The sequence below is a fragment of the Haliotis rufescens genome, unplaced genomic scaffold (genome assembly GCF_023055435.1).
Source record: "Haliotis rufescens isolate VD_foot unplaced genomic scaffold, xgHalRufe1.0.p SCAF_16, whole genome shotgun sequence".
NCBI lineage: Eukaryota > Metazoa > Mollusca > Gastropoda > Lepetellida > Haliotidae > Haliotis > Haliotis rufescens.
The window spans coordinates 3,806,343-3,826,996 of NW_025963846.1; the positions used below are offsets into that span (position 1 = coordinate 3,806,343).

Here is a 20,654-nt window from a genome sequence, read left to right on the forward strand (position 1 = left end):
TCCGTTTTTACAGACATGGCGGTGATATGGAAAGGGCAGGGATTCAAGTAAAATCACACGCAAATGGATATGACTGTGAAAATAGCAATGACTCTCCAACTGATTCGTGCGTGTTGGCTGTGGTAACAGAGAACTATCTCCAAGTGCTGGAAAATTAGGAAAAGATTTCAGCAAGTCTATTGCCATCTTCCGTTAGTCTGAACCATTCCGATAGTGATCAGGAACTACCCATTGACGAAATGGATAGACTAAATAAGACATATGGGAAAAACGACACATTTGTCGTGTCTCCCATTCAGGATATACCCGTGAAGGACACGGGTTTTGAGTACACGCCACAAAGGAAAAGTGTGAGGGAGAAATCCAGGAGTCTTTCAGCCACATCAAAACTCTCAGACCGTCTGCGTTTTGAAAAAAATAAATTTGCAAGGCAACATATACCGCCCTTGGATCTTGATCAAATTAACATACTATCCGAAACAAGACGTACTGCTGATCTTAACGAAAATCAGAACTCTGCTTTTGTTTCTTTTTCAAGCGCTGAACAAGTTAATCCGTCGGCCGCCAGCTCAAAAGAAAGACACGGATCAACTGTTGCAGGCTGCCTGTTCAACATGTGGCAGTCTCAACGCATGTGCGATATAATACTGAAAGTCGATGGCCACGACTTTCCAGGCCATAAGCTCGCTCTCGCAGCACATAGTCAAGGCTTTGCCAACAAGTTTTGTGCCAACAAGAATACCGCGGACGTGGCCCAAATACCCGTTCCCAACTGTTCCTTTGAAGCTGCGCAGGAGGTGATGCGATACGTCTACACATCTGAGATCAACATCACCCTGCAAAATGTAGACTCTGTTCTCTCTTGTGCCAAATATCTTGGCATCACGGATGTGGTGGAACAAGGCAAGCGGTTTCTGTTGAATCACTCTATCCAAGAGGCCCTGACGGTCATGAAAATCTCCCGCAAACATGAACTGCTAGACATCTTTTCGAACGTTTACGATTATGTTTGTCTCAATTTCAACAAAGTGGCAAAGACAGATAGTTTTCTTCGTGCACACCACACCGACATGTGTCATCTCCTGTCTGACGACAACCTCTGTGTACAGAAAGAACTGGATGTCTTTTTTGCCGCCACCAGATGGTTGGACTACAACAGACAGGATCGGCAACAGTATGTTCAAGATATTTTGTGCTGCATTCGCTTTTCCCACATTACTCCCGAGGAGATGGTCTCTCACGTCGAACCTAAAGCCCTCCCGACCGAGGATTGCAAAGACCTCTTGATGGGCGTATTCAGGTATATATTTAGCTCGCATGTTTCACCCCACTAGCTGGTGTTCTTTGTTATAACCAAGGGATTAACTTCCTACTTGAACATGTTCACTCACCCACCTACCCACCATCCTTCCCACTATCCTTCACTCACTCACTCACTCGTCCAAGACGCCGTATATCGCTGTGCAGGGCCCTCAGGCACCCCAGAAACCTACGATTGCTCTGCCTATATTTCTATGTTTGTCAGCACTATATACCTGGGGCCGTATCAAACAAATTAAATCATGGTTTCACCAATTTGGTAAACATCTAGGACCTGTAGGCGGTCGGGTAGCCTAGTGGTTAAAGCGTTCGCTTGTCACGCCGAAGACCCGAGTTCGGTTCCCGACATGGGTACACTGTGTGAAGCCCATTTCTGGTGTCCCCCGCCGTGATATTGCTGGAATATTGCTAAAAGCGGGAACTCACTCAATCACTCTAGGACCTGTATACTCTCTTTGGGCTTTCCTTACACATCGAGCTGACACGCCTTGATAAAACTACTCTTCGAAGCAGCTTTAAACCCCACACACTCGTATAGTTGATGAATGAGTGCCTTGTGCCCGTCTAAGTGGACGGGGCCAGGTGAAGCTGGTGTGAGCATTTTTTACACATCGATGACAAACAGTCATTCAGGGTCCCGTTCCGCAAAGCGATCTTCAAGCTACGACCGTCCTCAGTCTGTGCTGAAGAATGGAGTTAAGATCTCCTTAGCGCTAAGATAGCATTGTTGAACGGGACCAAGGTTGGACATCTACGATCGCTGACTTTGTGTGCTGGCGATTAGATGCCTCATCCTGACAGTGTGGGTTCGAATCCCGGACGGGACTCAACCCAAAATAGTATTAGAATCTGTACTTTTCTAAGAAAGTGTTATCCCAAATATAACATTTGTTACATCTCCGATCTGGTTCCTTAGGAGATTAGACATGATATTAATATGAAACACCGTGAAAATTCAAAGAGGGCGTACAATTCAACTCCCAACTAAACAAATATAGCAGCCAGGGCTGTTCCTTAAACCAGTCTTTTTAGATAAAACAGGGACCTTGCCAATTACCCCCTTTATGTCTATGTCATAAAAAAAGCTACCCCCAAAGACGTTTTTCATTGAATTGTTCATAATTTTATCACATAATAATATTTTATGCAAATATTGTCTCGACAAGTATATATATATGTGTGTTATCTGTTCACTCAGGCTTTATAGAACTAACCGATTTTTAAAACGGGCCGTATGTATACAAGAAAAAAATGTGTGTTCGTATTTTGGTCAAAAGACGTTTTGGAAACCAACACATTGGATTTCTCGTAGCTGCGACAATAAGCAGGTTGTATTTAATGTTGATTTAGCATTATTGCATCATATCACGCCTGGGGACCACGAGGATTGATACGTTGTATACCAACCCCGGAAGTCAAATCTGGGTCCGCGGCGTATATAGATGCTTTAACCATCTTCATGTGGGAAGTAATACTGAGTGGCGTAGAGCGTGGGAGTTTCCCTTTGACGTTTGTTGTTTTACGTCTGACAATGTGCCATGAAACTATATACAATATCAATAATCCATTCTGGACCAAGTAGGCCAGTGATTGATATTAAGAGCAACGAACCACGTAGAATGCATTGCCACTTGCATTTAATTTCTTTCATTGATTTTCACTCTTTGCAAGATAACTTTCAACATTGACGTGTTGACATTCGCGTACTAGATAAACATTTTATTGCATCAAGCGGACTGCACTGCAGTATCCGGAATACAGGGCCCGGCTTCCGACGCACGGAAAGGTAGCCTCATGTGTCTGTCCCACCAGTGTATTACAAATGTCGTGGTCGGAAATACTGGAAATACTATGTTTTTTTACAGATACCATGCACTGAGGTATAGCGGAAGTCAGCTGACGGCATCAGAGCGCGTCCTCCCTGAACGACAGTATCACCCAAACCGAGACAGCGAGGGCAACAACAGCCCTCTCGGCAAACGCAAGTCACTGGTAAAGTCACACCAACTGTCACGTTTCAGCTTTCTTTGTGCAGAAGGGATCGAAACATTTAATTGAGTTAGAGCAAATATGTTTAAACTGTTTACAGTGCGGATGCGCATTTGTTTCAGGTACAAACACCATACTATGAAGGTATTGTGTTAAATGTCTATATTTTCACAACGTCATATGATCAAAACCAATCAGACTTTTTCAACGCCTGAAATTAGACCAGACATTTTTTTTAAACCAAAAGTCGCAATGTAAAATGTAAAAAAATATATTACTTCGTTTTCTTACTTCAACGACCAAAAATAAGTATTATGTTGAAAAATTAATGTACTGTCGCTATCAATATCAATAAATCATATAGAATGCTACTTTTTGTTTCACTTTAAAAACATGTCGAAAAACACCAAAACACAACAAAGTATGACGAATAGCGACATATCCATGTCTTTAACGGAAGGAGGTGTCTTAAAGAAATATATAAAAAAAACAAATCTGAAATGGAAATGTTTTTACGTCGTTCAGCCAACAGACATGAAAAAATGTCTGGCCTAACACTTTGTCAAATGCGTTTGTTAGAATACAACCGACGTTATTCCTTGAACTCGTTTCTGTCGTGTTTTAGTTTATATTCCTGTATAGGAGCGCTATATAACGGGGTTTGGGATTCGGGTACAGAGTGAGTAAAAGGCGTCAAACATGGTGATCGGTTGGCCACAATGGATGCGAAGTATGGCTCGTAGGGTGAGCGACCACGCTGGAATACCTACTCGCTACCGTGACCTGGCTGATGCGGTGTGTCATTGTACACCGATGGTCACAGATGTTGACAGAAGCATTAACAACGTGTTTGCTTAAAATGAAACGTGCATTGTAGATACGGATGCATGCTGTGCAATTCACTACTCTATGTATTCGCCAGTATTCAAGCCCTAATAGCAATGACTAGGGCATGTAATATCTTTATATCTTACGCTCATTGATATTATGAGCGACGTACTTCGCAGTAAACAACGAAGTCACTGAAACTTAATACCAATCCCTAACGTCGTCTCGTACAACAAGCATTAATTGTTTGAGTTCTATTTTAACCTGGAATTCCCTGGAATTGTCATACCCTTCTGAGAAAATGTAGATGAAATGGGTTTCCTGGTCTCAAGTGGTGTTGGCCTATTGCTGGTGCGCTTCACATAAAATCATCTTCAAATAATTGCGACAGTGCCGTCATTTGACGTCGCGTTGCTAAAACACTCTTCTCGAACATTTGTCACCACTCGCCCCTTTCCTTTACCTGCAAGAAGACTTGTCCCCCTATCGTTGAATGCTATGTGCGAAACTACGACAAACCAATCAGACTGCGCGAATCATTACGCAACGAGTTGACAATTCTTTAGCTATGCTCGTTTGCGCTTAGACGGAACCCAGTAAGCAAATCATGGCCACGAGAAGGGCACGAGTCGTTATTAGGCTTGTCTCGGAATAACACGAGTTGGTCACGATGTCTTCTCAAACAATAACAACAATGGAATAATTAAACGCATATTATAATCCTCATCCTGAAAATGAGCTCACCTATATCCGTGTCGGGTAACACTAATCAAAGAATCCAGTAACCTTATTTCATTAGTGTGACAGTGTGTAGTTATCGTTGACCACAATACGTTGTTTTTTTTAAGATTTAGGGGTTCTTAGTTCCAGCCCATCCCCACGAAAGAAGATCAGCAAACCCTCACGACAAGCTTCAACAGGGCAAACGGTTTCGTTTCTACCCCACTCGTAGGATTGAGCACAAAAGCCAGCGTGCACAACCAGCCCCTCCCTCCCCGGCCCCCACTGATGATAGCCAGTGGAGGGGTCAACCCCTTTCGGACCGTGGATGGAGACGCACCCTGTCGGCTAGTGGAAGAGTTCAACCCGTATACCAACACCTGGGGCTTGTTGACCCGAATGCCGGATGCAAGGCACCATCACGGGTCGGCGGTTTTAGACGGCCAGATCTATATCATTGGTGAGTCGAGAGAGACATGACGTCACTCTGGTACAGGTGACGCAGCTGTCAATCTTGAATACGGGTCATCTGGGCCCGCTTGCACAAAACAGTTACTGTGAATTCTTAAGATCGCGATCTTCGGTAACTAAGACTGCTCTGTGCAAGTTGGCGCTGTGTGTGTTGTGCCGATAGTTAAATGCGTTGAGCCTATTTCCGGTGTATTGAAAAAAATCGACGTAGATCCCAACAGTTACTCACACATTCACTAACTCGCTCAGTGTACAGAAGTACGCATCTTCCCGAGGCAAGAGAGTTAACTGACTTTAAAAGTCCAGTTTCCACCCTTGCCGAATTAGGCTGGATTTACTAGGCCCCATCGTAGCGCCACCAGTGGCTATTACCAATTGTGTCCCTTCAAAGCCTCTCCTATGAACCAATCAGATTCCACCTCTCGTATCACTTGCGTTTGCTTCACACAAAATGGTGGCGCCCGACCAGGACGATCTGATCGATAATCAAGATCTATATTGTGATAAAACGGGTCTTACATCGCGGAATGCATCAAGTCACGTGAGCACCTTGATTGAAAACATGAAAAGATTTGGAAAATATCTGCTCACAACGAGTTGGCGGTGCACATGCTTTGCAAATCCTGCAATCGAACGAAATCTGCACGACAGTTTACGAACCTGATTTCAATTTCGGTGCGCGATTTTGATTGGACTATGCATTGACTCGTTAGTCCAGCCAAAATGTAACTCCATAATACCAGCCTAGTTTGGCAAGGGTGGAAACTGGACTTTTATAGTCAGTTAACTTTCTTGTCTCGGGAAGATGAGAAGTACAGGGATATATACCAAGTTTATATCTCAATTACAGGTTGCTGTGTTATTTATTTGTTTGTTGTCTATCGCCACACACAGCAATATTTTAGCTATATGCGGCAGTCTGTAAATAATCCAGTCTAGACCAGACAATCCAGTGACTGACATCATGAGCATCGATCCACGCAATTGGGATACGCTGACATGCATCAACCAAGTCAGCGAGCCTGATCACCCTATCCCGTTAGTCGCCTCTTACGACAAGCCTAGTCGCCTTATACGGCAAGCATGGGTTCCTGGAGACCTATTCTACCCCGGATCTTTATGGCTCTGCCGTGATACCACAGTTTTGGGTAGATTAGAAATACGCTACGTTAAATTAGCCGTTTAGTCAAACAACAGATGTGAGCGAGAGATACTCCAGGGGGAAAAGGATCTCCTAACGAAACCATGGTAGCGAAATCTGGGGTATTTCTCACGATTGAATGAGGATATGGGGGCGGTCGGGTAGCCAAGTCGTTAAAGCGTTCGCTCGTCACGCCGAAGACCCGGGTTCGATTCCCGACATGGGTACAATGTGTGAAGCCCATTTCTGGTGTCCCCCGCCGTGATATTGCTGGAATATTGCTAAAAGCGGCGTAAAACCATACTCACTCACTGAATGAGGATATAGAAACAATGCCATGGTTTATTGAATATGGGTGTACAAATCATTCACTAATCACACTTGATGTGGGAATAATCTGCCAGACACACACGGACTTCTTTATAGAATTCGCAAATTCAGCGCTTGAACACCCACGATCTTCACATTTTACTTATTTTGATAAGATTATTTATCTACTGGTTTCATTTCGAAAATGTGGCAATTTCCTATTACTTGAGTTCTACTGCTGGATATTTGTAGCATGTACCTTCTATTAGTCATGTAAAAACAATCGTTTAAGGTATTTTAAACATATGCAATAGACTGTACATAGAGTCTAGGATTCAATGTCGCGCTTGAAAGTTTCAATTTCAATAGTGTTGAATTTTTTTTTTATTTCCAGGTGGGTCATTGGTTGAATGTAGCGACCCCGGGGATCTGGCAAACCCAACCAACACGTGCTACCGCTATGACCCATACGGGAACTACTGGACATGCGTGGCTTCTATGTACCACAATAGGATGTACCACGGAGTTGCCGTTCTTGGCGGAGTCCTGTATGCCATTGGCGGTCAGAATGAATTTGGAGAGTAGGTGTAATTAAAATCTAAATATAAAAATCTTTTGAAAACAATCTCAATATGTTTAAGTTAACTAGCTAAGGTAGATTTAGTTGAGGTAAATATCAATATTAGATCAAACATGCTAGATACATGGCTTTGCAATATATTATCTCGGAGCTGCTCCGTTGTTTGCATATTAATGAGACCTGGGGACACCTGATTGGCTAAATATCCGGCAAATCTAGTTTGTTGTAAACAATTAAACGGCAATCTTTCTGGAAATAGGTATATATTTATTTCGACAATTGTTCCAGTTGAGCAATAAAGCCTTTTAGACTGTTATTGAGATGCAATTGATGCCATTCGTAGCCTTTCGAGACACGGGATAGGCTAAAGTGTCTTAAACAATTACTGTTTAATTAGCCTTTGACCCCAAACCATTTGACCTTGACCCAGGAGTTTGCCATATGTGGAATTCTACAACCCTGACACCGACACGTGGGGCGGTGCCTGCGCCATGACGGAAGCAAAGATAGGAGCGGCGGCGGTTGGACATCGCGGCCTCGTCTACGTCGTCGGAGGCTTCCTGGAAACCGTGGATGAGAAGGTTGTACTTGGCACGGTGGAATGTTACGACCCGATGAAAAATAGGTAGGTATTCATAAACCATCATGTACAAGTTACACACAACCAAATGTTTTCCCATAGACTTTACAAAATAACTAAGCATTCAACAGCTATTACCTGTACGTGTGTGCACAGTTTGGCCTTAGAGCAGCAATAAAAAAATAAAAAATGACTAGCTTACCCAGCTCTTTTTCCGAGTACAGGAAGCTAAACACACCACCCCCAGTTTCGCACCAAATGTCACCTACTTGAAAATAGCTGTGGTCACATTCAGCATAAGTCATCATGTTGAAAAAGACAGTACTAAATATAGAAAAACATAGTCAGTTTAAATAACTGGATGGATGTACATTTGAAAGACATAAAAATCTTACAGGATATCCTCCAATCACAGCCTGCAGATATCTCTCGATCTGCACTGAAGGCCCCTACGAAAACCGCACTGTCCAAACTGGTTCTGATTTGGTGTAGTAGAACCTAGACAAGACCTTTGGTTAGCTAGTGCAGAGACCATATAATAGAGGGTCTCTGGCTAGTGGTGAGGCTGAAAATATGGAAAGCGGTTTCAATTGTTCCATTGTTTGTTCCTGTTCCATGGCGAGGTGACGTCAAATCAGCGCATTGTCGCAAATAATTAACGATGACTGCATCTATTGTTCACAACCGAACTCCGGCGCAGTGGTGACTCAGCATAACACCACTGCCACAGGCTAATTTGCATATCACGTGACCGGACTTTTCTCTTGTTCGTAAACAAACGCGCTTTTTCAGAAATCAGTTTTCAACGGACTCATGCAAGTATTTGGGGTCGCTTTACATATTGTTTTGCATAATTATACTACAACTGCGACAGTGAGATGCATGACAATATATATTTATGTATCAAAGTGACCGTATCGCCAGCTCTCCGTTGGGCTTCGATGACAGCACGTGGAGCCTTACAACCAATTTAACCAGAGAATAACTACGAAAAAACAAATAGATTTTCACGTATTAGGATACTTTCTTAATGAACTTTAACCATTCTTTGACGTTTGTTGAAAATGGGTTGACTTGTCAAACATGAAACGGATGAAAAGCATATTCATTATCTTGAATGGACTGTGAAAGATGTGACGAATCGTCACATGGCGCTGGCTTGTGGCAGAGGTACTATGCTGGCTGGCTGCCGGCCGCATGGAACTCTGGGTAGGAGAGTGGTTCACAACGTCACAGATGGTTTCATGTGCCGTCATTTCAATGATACACCCATGTGTCCGCTCTCCTACCCAGAGTTCCATGCGACCTCTGCCATAGGCCAGCACATCTTACACAGTCCATTCAAGATATTGCAAACGTTTTTCATCTGTTTCTTTTTTTACACAAGTTTACATATCAAGATAAACATATGTCATAGAATTGTTAACTTTTCAGTGAGAAAATATCCTAAATCGTGAAAAACTATTTCCATTGCGTAGTTATCCTATGTTTACATTGGTTGTACGGCTCCACGTGCTGTCATCGAAGCCCTAATGAGAGCTAGCAATACGGTCACTTTGATGTGTAAATATGTATTTTCATGCAACTCACTGTCGCACTTGTAGTAGCATATTTATATAATAATGTAAAACAATATGTAAAGCGCCCCTAAATACTTGCATTAGTCCGTTCTATTCTGATTTCTGAAAATGCGCGTTTGTTTACAAACAAGAGAAAAGTCCGGTCATGTGATATGCAAATTAGCCTGTGGCAGTGGTGTTATGCTAAGTCACCACTGCGCCGGAGTGTGTCAAGTGTGCCAAGTGTTGAGTTCAGAAAACACACTAGTTTCTCCATTCTCTCAGAATATGGGTGATAATAAAGCTATTATATATTTAAGAAATACACGACGAGTGGGAGTTTTCTATCGTACAATAAAACACTGCAGGGAGAATAGACCACGAGGGGCTACATCTATGGGGAACAACGCCAATATACGATCTCATTAAGTTGCGAGCACATGTTAGAGAAATGAAGTCATGATTGCTATTGTCCAGGGCTCCGTTCCACAAAGCGATTTTATCCCTTAGATGATCATAACTCATGCAACACATCATCTTAGTTAGTGGGCACGGGTGGCCCAGTCGTCTCAGGCGCCGCGATTCGCTGTGCAGAGTTGCGTCCCTTGGGCACGCCAGAAACCTATGATTGTGGATTCGAATCCCGGTTCGCCCCGATTATGTTTCTAGGTTTGTCAGCACCATACCCATGCTCGTGGGTTTCACCGCAGTGGTAAACGTCTGAGACCTGCATCACTTCGGGCTTTCCTCCCACATTAGGCTGACACGTCGCGATATAACTGGAATTCTGTTAAAAGCGGCGTTAAACCCAACTCACTCACTCATCTTAGTTACTGTCACGTAGAACGCCTTGAGGAAGTGACCCCTGTACATGGGTCCCAGATGTTAATGTAATGTAATGTAATGATATCAGTGTATGTGACGTCAATAAAAAACATTAGATGATGTCATATAGTATTTTTCTCATCAATGAATGGCTTCAATCAGCACTGACAATCGCTAAATGCACATTCTATCCTTATGGTGAGGTGAGGTGAAATGGGGTTCAACGTCGCGTCCAAGATTATTGCACTTATATTGCGACGTGCATGTACGTGTGTGTGTTTGTGTGGCTGCTTGTACTAGTCCGGACTGATGCCGATTTATAGTGCTAGCTCACTGAGATACCATGCCGCAGTTTAACATGAATATCCCACTCAGACACAGTATACTGACTCCGAGCCGACCAGTCCTTGTTTTAGCCCCTTAATGCCGAGCGCCAGACAGGGTAACAACAAGTACCATATTTTAACGTCTTTTGGTATGACGCGACCGGACGCTCTACCACTAGACCACGGAGGCGGTCCCATCCTTATGAGTAAAATCATCCTTCTAGCTCGTTGTTGTTCTCCGCTGTTTAAGCCTTCTCTTCAGCTTTTTAATTGCTTGTCTCAAGAGCAGCCGAGTATATGTATCACAGATTGATGGAAAAGATGCTTTGTTTTACCAACTCAGAAAGCTGCAACGGCCTTCATCAGATGTAACTCTTCCTGTCGCGTGTCCGTGATATTACTAAAGTACTGTTAACGGAAACATAAACAGTCTGATGAAGTTTCCGTTCTATTTCATAACGCACACACTTGATCCCTCTCTGCAGATGGTTGGGCAAAAACCCACTTCCGGGTCCCCGATGCCACGCCGGTCTCGTCGAGGTCAAGGACACGTTGTACCTGGTGGGAGGGTCAACCTTCTACGATGACAGTGACGCCATCACCAGCCTCGATGCCATTCTTCGTCTTGACGACGACCACGACCGCTGGGACCGTGTGCAGACACTCCGAGTGCCTCGACACGACGCCGGTGTTACTGCTATCGGTGAGTGCTAAATCATGATTGAAACATGTTATATGCCGCTTGACAGGGAAAATGGCTGTGACGTAATACGGGTCATAATAGCTGGTCATTTGCATAATTTATTCATTGGTAAAAGGAGCAGAGAAAGTGCGACGTGGATCGTTGCTCATGATATCAGAGTGCCGTCATACTTGGAAGCACCAGCAGTCTTCTCTGAAAATCTAGTTCGTTACAGAAGTTCATAGACTGTGATAAAAGTTCTTGGTTAGAATAGGTCTAGAGCGACCCATGCATGCCGTAAAAGGCGTTTATGCTTGTCGTAAGAAGTGACTAACAGGATCGGATGGTCAGGCTTGCTGACTTGTTTGATGCATGTCATGGTATCCCAATTGCGTTGATCGATGCTCATGACGTCAATCACTGGATTGTCTGGTCCAGACTGGATTTTTTACAGGCCACCGTCATACAGCTGGAATATTGCTGAGTGCGGCCTTAATAACAAACATCAAGTCCTTCACCATGATTGCTTTGTGGAAAGCGCCCAGGACCCCGTACCAGAAAGGGACCTCAGCTCTACGATTGTCGGAATTCAGTTTTAAAATATGGGACCTACGATCGTCCTAGCGCTGAGGAATTGGGCCCTGATCCTCATCGGCTGTAAAGATGCAAGGGGTCCTGAGTTCACATCCTTCACCGGACACACAACGAGGAAGTGCACCATGAATTATATAGGAGTGAACTCGACAGCCACTGTGGATTCTTTGCCTGGAGGGACGATGAGAACCATTGTCCGTTACTATTTATAAGTCCTTTCGACCATTGTCTTGGTTTGACTAGGTGTCCACTTATACAGAGCGTTAGCGTCTTTTGGTATGACGCGGTCGGGGATCGAACCCCGGACCTTCCGCTCTCCGGGCGGACGCTCTACCACTAGACCACGGAGGCGGTCCTCGGGGCCCAGAAAGACGGCGTAGACGAACTAACGCGGTGTACGGATTTGCATAACGTTTTAATTGAGACATCTCAGGACGTCTTTCTAAATTTGATAACCCATATAAACTTAAAAACCAGGTGATGTTTACTTGTTATCATGTGTTGCTGGACGTAAATATTTATGTTGTCATTACCTTGCCCGATATACGAACAAGAATGCACTACTAGACATGAAGCAGTCCCCTTTACAGTATAAATTAAGATCACAATAGATATATTACCTTCAAGAGTTGTGTTGAACGTCGCGGATTATACAACTTATATAGAGATGTGTATGCTCGTCTCTCTCTCTCTCTCTCTTTCTCTCCCCCCCCCCCCCCCCCTCTCTCTCTCTCTCTCTCTCTCTCTCTCTCGTTATAAAATGATAATTTGTCATTTTCACGTCAGAGAAGAAAACCCACTGAAAATATTATTTGTATTCATAACCGAACCAATATGTCAGCTTTTGTTTCACCCATTAGAGTATTTACCCGGAACGTAACAATCACATGCTTTCCCAATTGATATTTTCCAAAACGTTTTTCTATATTTTTCCTTAACAACAGCATCCTTCGCAACAAGGGTCGACAAGCCATTAAGTAAAATGTATCCGACTCTGTCGGGAAAACGTTACGTTTAATTATTTCTCGAATTTATAAACACCTCAATTCGATAAGAATTTTATAACATTTCAATTATTTGTTATTGTTAAAGTAATAATAATTAATATAATTATAATAAATTGAAGAATGGTCAAGTCTAGTACACAGTTTATACTGAAGGGGGTGATAGGTAAGGGTTTTTTTCCACCGCTTTTCATCAAGTATCAACATGCTAGTGATTATGTAAAGATAACGTTACCATCCATCACGTGGTATTGCCATATCTGCAGCCATTGACTGATAAAGATATTAAGGTTCACTAGGTCTCAGTCATGATATCTTGGGTCATTTCGTGAGACGCTTTCAGGATAAGTAAACGTTTTGTTATGTAATCTGTCAGCCCATTTGTGTCTGCACATATCTTGATTTGAAAATACGGCTGTCTCAAGGTTTCACGATAGGCGTCTTTTAAATGAGGCCAACAAACCCCGTATAATCAGATGTTGACGTGGACCAAACAAAACATATCATGGTAATGATGGTTCTTATCTGAAAGGAGGTGGCGAGGTAGCCTTGTGGGTAAAGCGTTCGCTCGTCACGCCGAAGGCCCGGGTTCGATTCTCAACATGGGTACAATGTGTGAAGCCCATTTCTGGTGTCCCCCGCCGTGATATTGCTGGAATATTGCTAAAAGCGGCGTAGAACCATACTCACTCACTGTTATCTCAAAGAATGTCGACTATTGGTTGCTTTGAACCAGGGAGCATATATGTATTTCCCAAGTGAGAGCTAGACAAATCTACACGCACTCATTGTGTTGTTCAGTCATTTGTATACACACACGTGTGGATATAATCTTATGATTATCAATACTTTGTGGGGAAGACGTAGTGTCTTCTGTATTGAAAAAAGTGTGATGAGGTGAAATTGTGTTTAACGCCGCGTCCAACATGTAGTCCTAATGTAGTGACGTACCGATCTAGTGCCAGCGCATTTAGATTTTATGCCGCAGTTTAACATGAATACCACTCTCAGTCACAGTATACTGACTCCGAGCCAACCAGTCCTTGTTTTAGCCCCTTAATGCCGAGCGCCAGGCAGGCTAACAACAAGTACCATCTTTTGACGTTTTTTGTATGACGCGGCCGGGGATCAAACCCCGGATCTTGGCTTTCCGGGCAGACGCTCTATCCACTAGACCACAGAGGCAGTCCCGTGTCCTGAAGGTAACGTCTTAAATGCCGTCTTGTATTACTTTTGGTCAAAGACTAGGGTCTTTGCATCACGTCAACCATGCTGTAGAGAGAAATGTGAAATTCATCGATCCTGACAACGTAAGTGCTTCGTATAGATTTGTATCAAAATAGAATAGATAGCGTGATTGATGCTATAAACCAATCCGATAAACACGGTATCACGATCCGATAAATATGCAAATGAGGTCATACTAATTTTAGTAAGTTCAAGTTGTAGATGCGTGATCTATTTGGACGTCTAACAATTGCATAACGTCCCAAACACGTTCCCCAACGTGTGGCCGCTTATGCAAACAAAACGGACGGCAAATTACTTGGCACTTAATAATAAAAAGTGCGAGTCACTCAGTCATTGTGACTTACGCGGTTTCCAAAGTTACTTTGGTGAATGAAAGTATGGCTTAATCTCACACCTCTCACCCCCCGCCCCCCTCCCCCTCCGCACGCACGCACGCACGCACACACACAGACACTCTCTCTCTCGCTCTCTCTCTCTCTCTCTCTCTCTCCTTCCTTTCCTACCAAATCGGTTCATCATCTCGCCTCCACGTACCACCTCTCCTTCCCTTCCCACCTCCGCAGCCGGGACCGCCTCCGTGGTCTAGTGGTAGAGCGTCCGCCCGGAGAGCGGAAGGTCAGGGGTTCGATCCCCGACCGCGTCATACCAAAAGACGTTAAAAGATGGTACTTGTTGTTACCCTGTCTGGCGCTCGGCATCAAGGGGCTAAAACAAGGACTGGTCGGCTCGGAGTCAGTATACTGTGTCTGAGTGGGATATTCATGTTAAACTGCGGCATGGTATCTCAGTGAGCTAGCACTATAAATCGGCATCAGTCCGGACTAGTACAAGCAGCCACACAAACACACACACGTACATGCACGTCGCTATATAAGGGCAATAATCTTGGACGCGACGTTAAACCCCATTTCACCTCACCTCACCTCCGCAGCCACAGATCTGAATTGTTTCACTTTCAAAATGGTATCCACACAACCCAGACCAGTTGTTGATTAATCGCGATAAATATTCTCTCATTCACGAGGATTGTGTGCAACTACAAACGAGAGTACGTCAGAAGCGACCTTAGTAAATGGAATTGGTCTCACAAAGTTACCATAACGAATGTCGGGTGAGTGACTTGCTTGTTTTCGCCACTCTGGTCAGTATTTCAGGGATCTCAAAAAGTGTCAGCTTAAGGTGACAGGTAGCTCGAAGAGAGACAAGACGTGGACGTGGTGAAACCACGAGTACGGGTATGGTGTTAACTGTTAAGGATCACAATCGGGATGCTCATATATTTGGAATTCGGACCAGCGACCGAAAAAGAAAATGTTCCAAAAAATTCTTTAAAAAATAGTTATGCTTCAGACTGAAGAAATGTTTTTTGCATGCCACAAAGATGGCATTTGTGCAAGGTGTTTTTCTTTAAAAAAAAGCATATTCAGGCTTATTGCTTTAATGACAAAAATGTCTGGTTTTGCAGCTGTAGCTGAAAAAAACAAAACACCCCCCCCCCCCCCCCCCCTTAAGACGGGTCCCGGATGTTGCAATTGTGTTGCAAGTCTACTACCCGCCTAATGTCCGGACATTTGCACTACTTGCCCAAGGACAACCTGCAGATAAGGCCCGCCTGTGTTATAACAGTTCTGGAAACAACATGCAGCGACCTACATCTATACCGTTATCTGAATCTCTCCCAAACCATTGGCCGCGTATGCACTGCGTTTAGTGCTACTAAATACCGTTCGAGCATAATTACTTATTAATAAAAATAAATTGTGTACAAACTGCTCCTGAAAAAGAATGTTCTGAAGCCAGTGTTTGGCAAGAAAGTTTTAGCGCACGACGAGACGGTAACATTTTGACGTCACAACAGCAATCTTCAGAACTTTGGGTGAGGTTCATTATGGATATGAAGCCATACCACACCGTCCAGACAATACCTACTGTGCATGTATGGTTCAAGTAACTATCGATCTCCCCGTTTTGGTTATAAAATCGAAAACTGTTACTTTCAATTTTTTTGTCGGATATTGATAATGGTAGTGTCATGTTACATTGTACACTTGAGTCTATTTATGCCGGTCCTGGTCGAAACAATTGTTACCACAAGGTATGTCACACTGTTCGGTTCCTCACACGGGTACAATGTGTGAAGCCATTTTTCACTGCCCCCCTCCATGGCATTGCGTGAATATTGACAAAAGCGGCGTAAAACCATACTCACTTACTCGTGATATCATAAACTGGGGCTCAAAAGAATCTATACCTCTCAGATTGTATGTTTGATGTTTGTTAGTGATGTTATATCCAAATAATGAACTGCACTGGCGCTTAGTCAGCATTCATAATATTATTGGATTTAAGACTTTAAAAATTAAAAATTAAATTAAATTAGACACCTTATATTTGAAAATCAATATTTTTCGGCCCTCATTTACAATATTTCAAACATGGTATGAGTCATGTGGTTGCAAATTCATTTCTTACTCCAGTCTTTATTAAACCAATGTATTATTTTACAAAATTACCCAGCCACATCCTTTCACAACCTGTTGCAGGACTAAGTGATGGTTAAATAGACATAGTCAAATTTAACAACAATTATTTCAATTTTCAATTATATAATAAATAAACTGGGTTTTTCGTTTTTGCCCCTCAGTATATGTACGTTTATGTGTTTATCATGATTCTCAACTCAAACGTCTCATGTTGGCCTTTCCTCTCTCGACCCGTAGGGGCGGTCGGGTAGCCTAGTGGTTAAAGTGTTCGCTCGTCACGCCGAAGACCCGGGTTCGATTCTCAACATGGGTACAATGTGTGAAGCCCATTTCTGGTGTCCCCCGCCATGATATTGCTGGAATATCGCTAAAAGCGGCGTAAAACCAAACTCACTCACTCACTTACTCTCTCGACCCGTGAAGATTCCGGGGTAGAATAGATCTTCAGCAACCCATGCTTGCCGTAAAAGGCGACTATGCTTGTCGTAAGAGGCGACTAACGGGATCGGGTGGTCAGGCTCGCTGACTTGGTTGATGCATGTCATCGATCCCAATTGTGTGGATCGATGCTCATGATATCAATCACCTGATTGTCTGATCCAGACTCGATTATTTACAGACCGCAGTCATATAGCTGCAATATTGCTGATTGCGGCGTAAAACAACAAACAAACAAACAACCAAACCTTTCCTCTCTGTGTTCAATGTGACAGGGATTCCATGTTGGCTGATGTCCCCTGTACATCATGTGTAGTTATGGATCAGGTTGGTCACAACGTGTGCTTGTGATTGTGTGTTGTAACAGAGACCCGAGTCACCGGGGTACCTTGCCGCAGAATGCCGTATCTCGTTATCTACCGAGAGCGACGCCACTGAGTCACCACTGCGATGAACATCTGACAGACTTGTTTCCGACTATCTGTGCGCTGCTCGTTTCCATATTCAGGAGTGAGTGAGTGAGTTTGGTTTAACGCCGCTTTTAACAGTATTGCAGCTATATCACGGCGTGTCAGCTTAATGTGGGAGGAAAGCCCGAAGTGATGCAGGTCGTTTCCCACTTCGGTGAAACCCACGACCACGGGTATGGCGCTGACAAAACTAGAAACATAATCGGGGCGAACCGGGATTCCAACCCACAATCATAAGCTTCTGGCGTGCCCAAGGGACGCAACTCTGTACAGCGAATCGCGGCGCCTTAGACGACTGGGCTACCCGTGCCCCCCTTTCCATATTCAAGATCTATTCTGATATGTTGCCGAATAAAATGACATGATTGTGACTGTTTTTGAATAATATCTTCTCACAATTGTGCTTTATAAATGTCACATCGTGCGATTTATCGTCCTATATTTTAAAGAATACATACAAAAGGTATTTTACAAATTGCAGCTTTAATCTTGCGCCTTTTTCAAGCCCCCGATCGTGATCAAATTTTGTCTTTGACTTAAGATATTCTCATAGATTGAGCTTCGTGAGCCCCGATTTAAGACAAAATTTGGTCTTAAATCTAAATCAAAAGACAAATTATGTCTTAAGTTAGTTTCATGGTCCCGGGACCTAGTTCATTCTACTTGCACAAGATCTTTAGCCGTCTTGTGTTATTGTGAAATTTGTAAGTATTTATTTACAAAGTTTGTAGGAAATGGCCCATTCTGAGTTGCCTTAATTTACCTTTTTGATCGAGTCACGTGGCGGTCCCTTAAAAGCTGACCCCCTGATGCCTTTGTCCCCACGGACGGGGACATCGGCTTTTGCTCTCATGGTTTGAAGGACACGAGTCGTATAGAAAGTGTAAGTGTGCCTGCTAAAATTACGCTCATTCATCAGGCTTTTTTTACAAACTGAAGTCCGGTCACTCTATTTGGTGCGGCCATTAGCAAGCGTAGCGAGTGCTTTATCAACAGACAAGCGCCCAGACAATTTTATCACGTGGGCACAGTACGACAACGTCAAATGTTCTGACGACGCACCCTCTCGGTCCGGTGACTCTATATCAACGCTGTCAACTCCATATCAGACTGATAGCAACGCAGGCAACTCCACATTTGACTGATAGCAACGCAGTCAACATCCATATCAGACTAATAGCAACGCAGTAAACTCCATATCAGTCGGATAGCAACGCAGTCAACTCCATATCAGACTGATAGCAACGCGGTCAACTCCATATCAGACTGATATCAACGCAGTCAACACCATATCAGACTGATATCAACGCAGTCAACACTATATCAGGCTGATAGCAACGCACTCCACGTGTAATGGTTGTGAAAATCGTCGTTTGTGTTTTTTTATATTTCTTTCGACAACAAATAGAAATATATCTTGCAAACAATTTGGTATTTAAAATATTTATCAATCTACTTTCCCTAATAATCCAATCGGGGAACTGTTGGACAGACGTCAGACAAAGGAAACAGTCGAAATATGAAAATACACTATATTACCTGCATGAAAATAAACAAAGGATAGTTTGATCATGTTTTCCAAATTTAGTAACACTGATCATACTTCAATGGTTCAACGATCTTCCGTCACTGATTGCGCCGCGGTTCAATTATTCATTGGTTCAACGTTTAATTTACGTCGTCCTGGTGTCGTGTTAATGGAGATATACTTCCTCACAGGAAATTATTATTTATAAACGTGTACGTTTGTGTACTTTCAGGCACCCAAATATACATAGTTGGGGGAGTGACGTCATCAGACAACCATGCACTGGCTGACGTCGAGGTGTTTGACGTGGCAACCTGTGATTGGCTGGACGGCACAGACTGGCTCACGCATGCAGCATTGGGTATCTCTTGCTGTACTCTTGATGCCAACAACGAATCTTAAGATTCGAAATCAAATTGCATGTACAGCATTGTTAACCTTATAACATTTATGTTTTATTTACCTTTTTTATTATGTTGTGATAGAAATATACATCAAACAATGAAAGGAGTGTTTTCTTAAATATACGTCTAACGGTTTACCTTATTTATACAATATAAGGAATACAAATGTTTGCTTATTAATTTGTAAACTATGATTTCTATATTTGGTGAATAACCTTCATATAAAGACCACGGTGCAATCACAATGTAAGGAATATAAATTTACAAGAAGTTAGTTTTTAAAAAGATATCATTTTTAACAATTATTGAACACCTATAGTAGTAATGATATAACAATTTGAGGAATGTGAATGAAATATAACAACTCATTTTGCAACAATGTGTTTAAACAATTTAGCGAATATGTTACACATAATAAGAAGATAAAGTGATAAGCTGAAAACAGTATAATAAGCTATGCCGTTCTAGACTATAGGGTGCTTGCTTTTTGTACGTCTCTACATGATATTAATGTCAACATATATTTTCGGAATAAACCATGAGAAATGAAATCTTGATGTCGATTTTGTCCTTAGCTCTTGCGTACCAGAGCTGTTACTGAACAAGTGCAAGTAAAGCACGACGCCACATGACGTCACTTCCTTACCACCACTCAGAACAGTTGATCAGCGTCAACATTGCTTTACATCCCAGTGGGGATTCGAGTTACAACAGCTCAGAAACAACCCATGCCATTGTTATCCTACTAAACGTCTTAATGGATCGGGTGGTCAGGCTTTGTGGCCTTGTTGAGTGCGTCGTTGCTGCATGATATCATTCCCCAGGTCCTCACCACCAAAAGAAACGCGAACCTATACAAAAACTCGGCAAACGAATGTTCACTCGGTGTACATGTAATATAACTTCTTCCAGTGGCATTTAGAGTGAGTGAGTGAGTGAGTTGGGTTTAACGCCGCTTTTAACAGTATTCCAGTTATATCATGGCGTGTCAGCTTAATGTGGGAGGAAAGCCCGAAGTGATGCAGGTCTCAGACGTTTACCACTTCGGTGAAACCCACGAGCATGGGTATGGTGCTGACAAACCTAGAAACATAATCGAGGCGAACCGGGATTCGAACCTACAATCATAGGTTTTTGGCGTGCCCAATGGAT

General features: G+C 43.0%; 1 protein-coding gene across 1 annotated transcript; it reads left to right on the forward strand.

Annotated features, from left to right (window-relative positions):
• LOC124144272 (kelch-like protein diablo) lies at window positions 1-20,053 on the forward strand. The gene is made up of 7 exons (XM_046513602.2): window positions 1-1,300; window positions 3,186-3,312; window positions 5,002-5,317; window positions 7,173-7,359; window positions 7,789-7,983; window positions 11,134-11,351; window positions 19,331-20,053. Exons 1-7 carry the CDS (start codon window positions 240-242, stop codon window positions 19,498-19,500), a joined length of 2,274 nt encoding a protein of 757 aa, XP_046369558.2. The 5' UTR covers window positions 1-239; the 3' UTR covers window positions 19,501-20,053.
• Window positions 20,054-20,654: the final 601 nt, after the last annotated feature.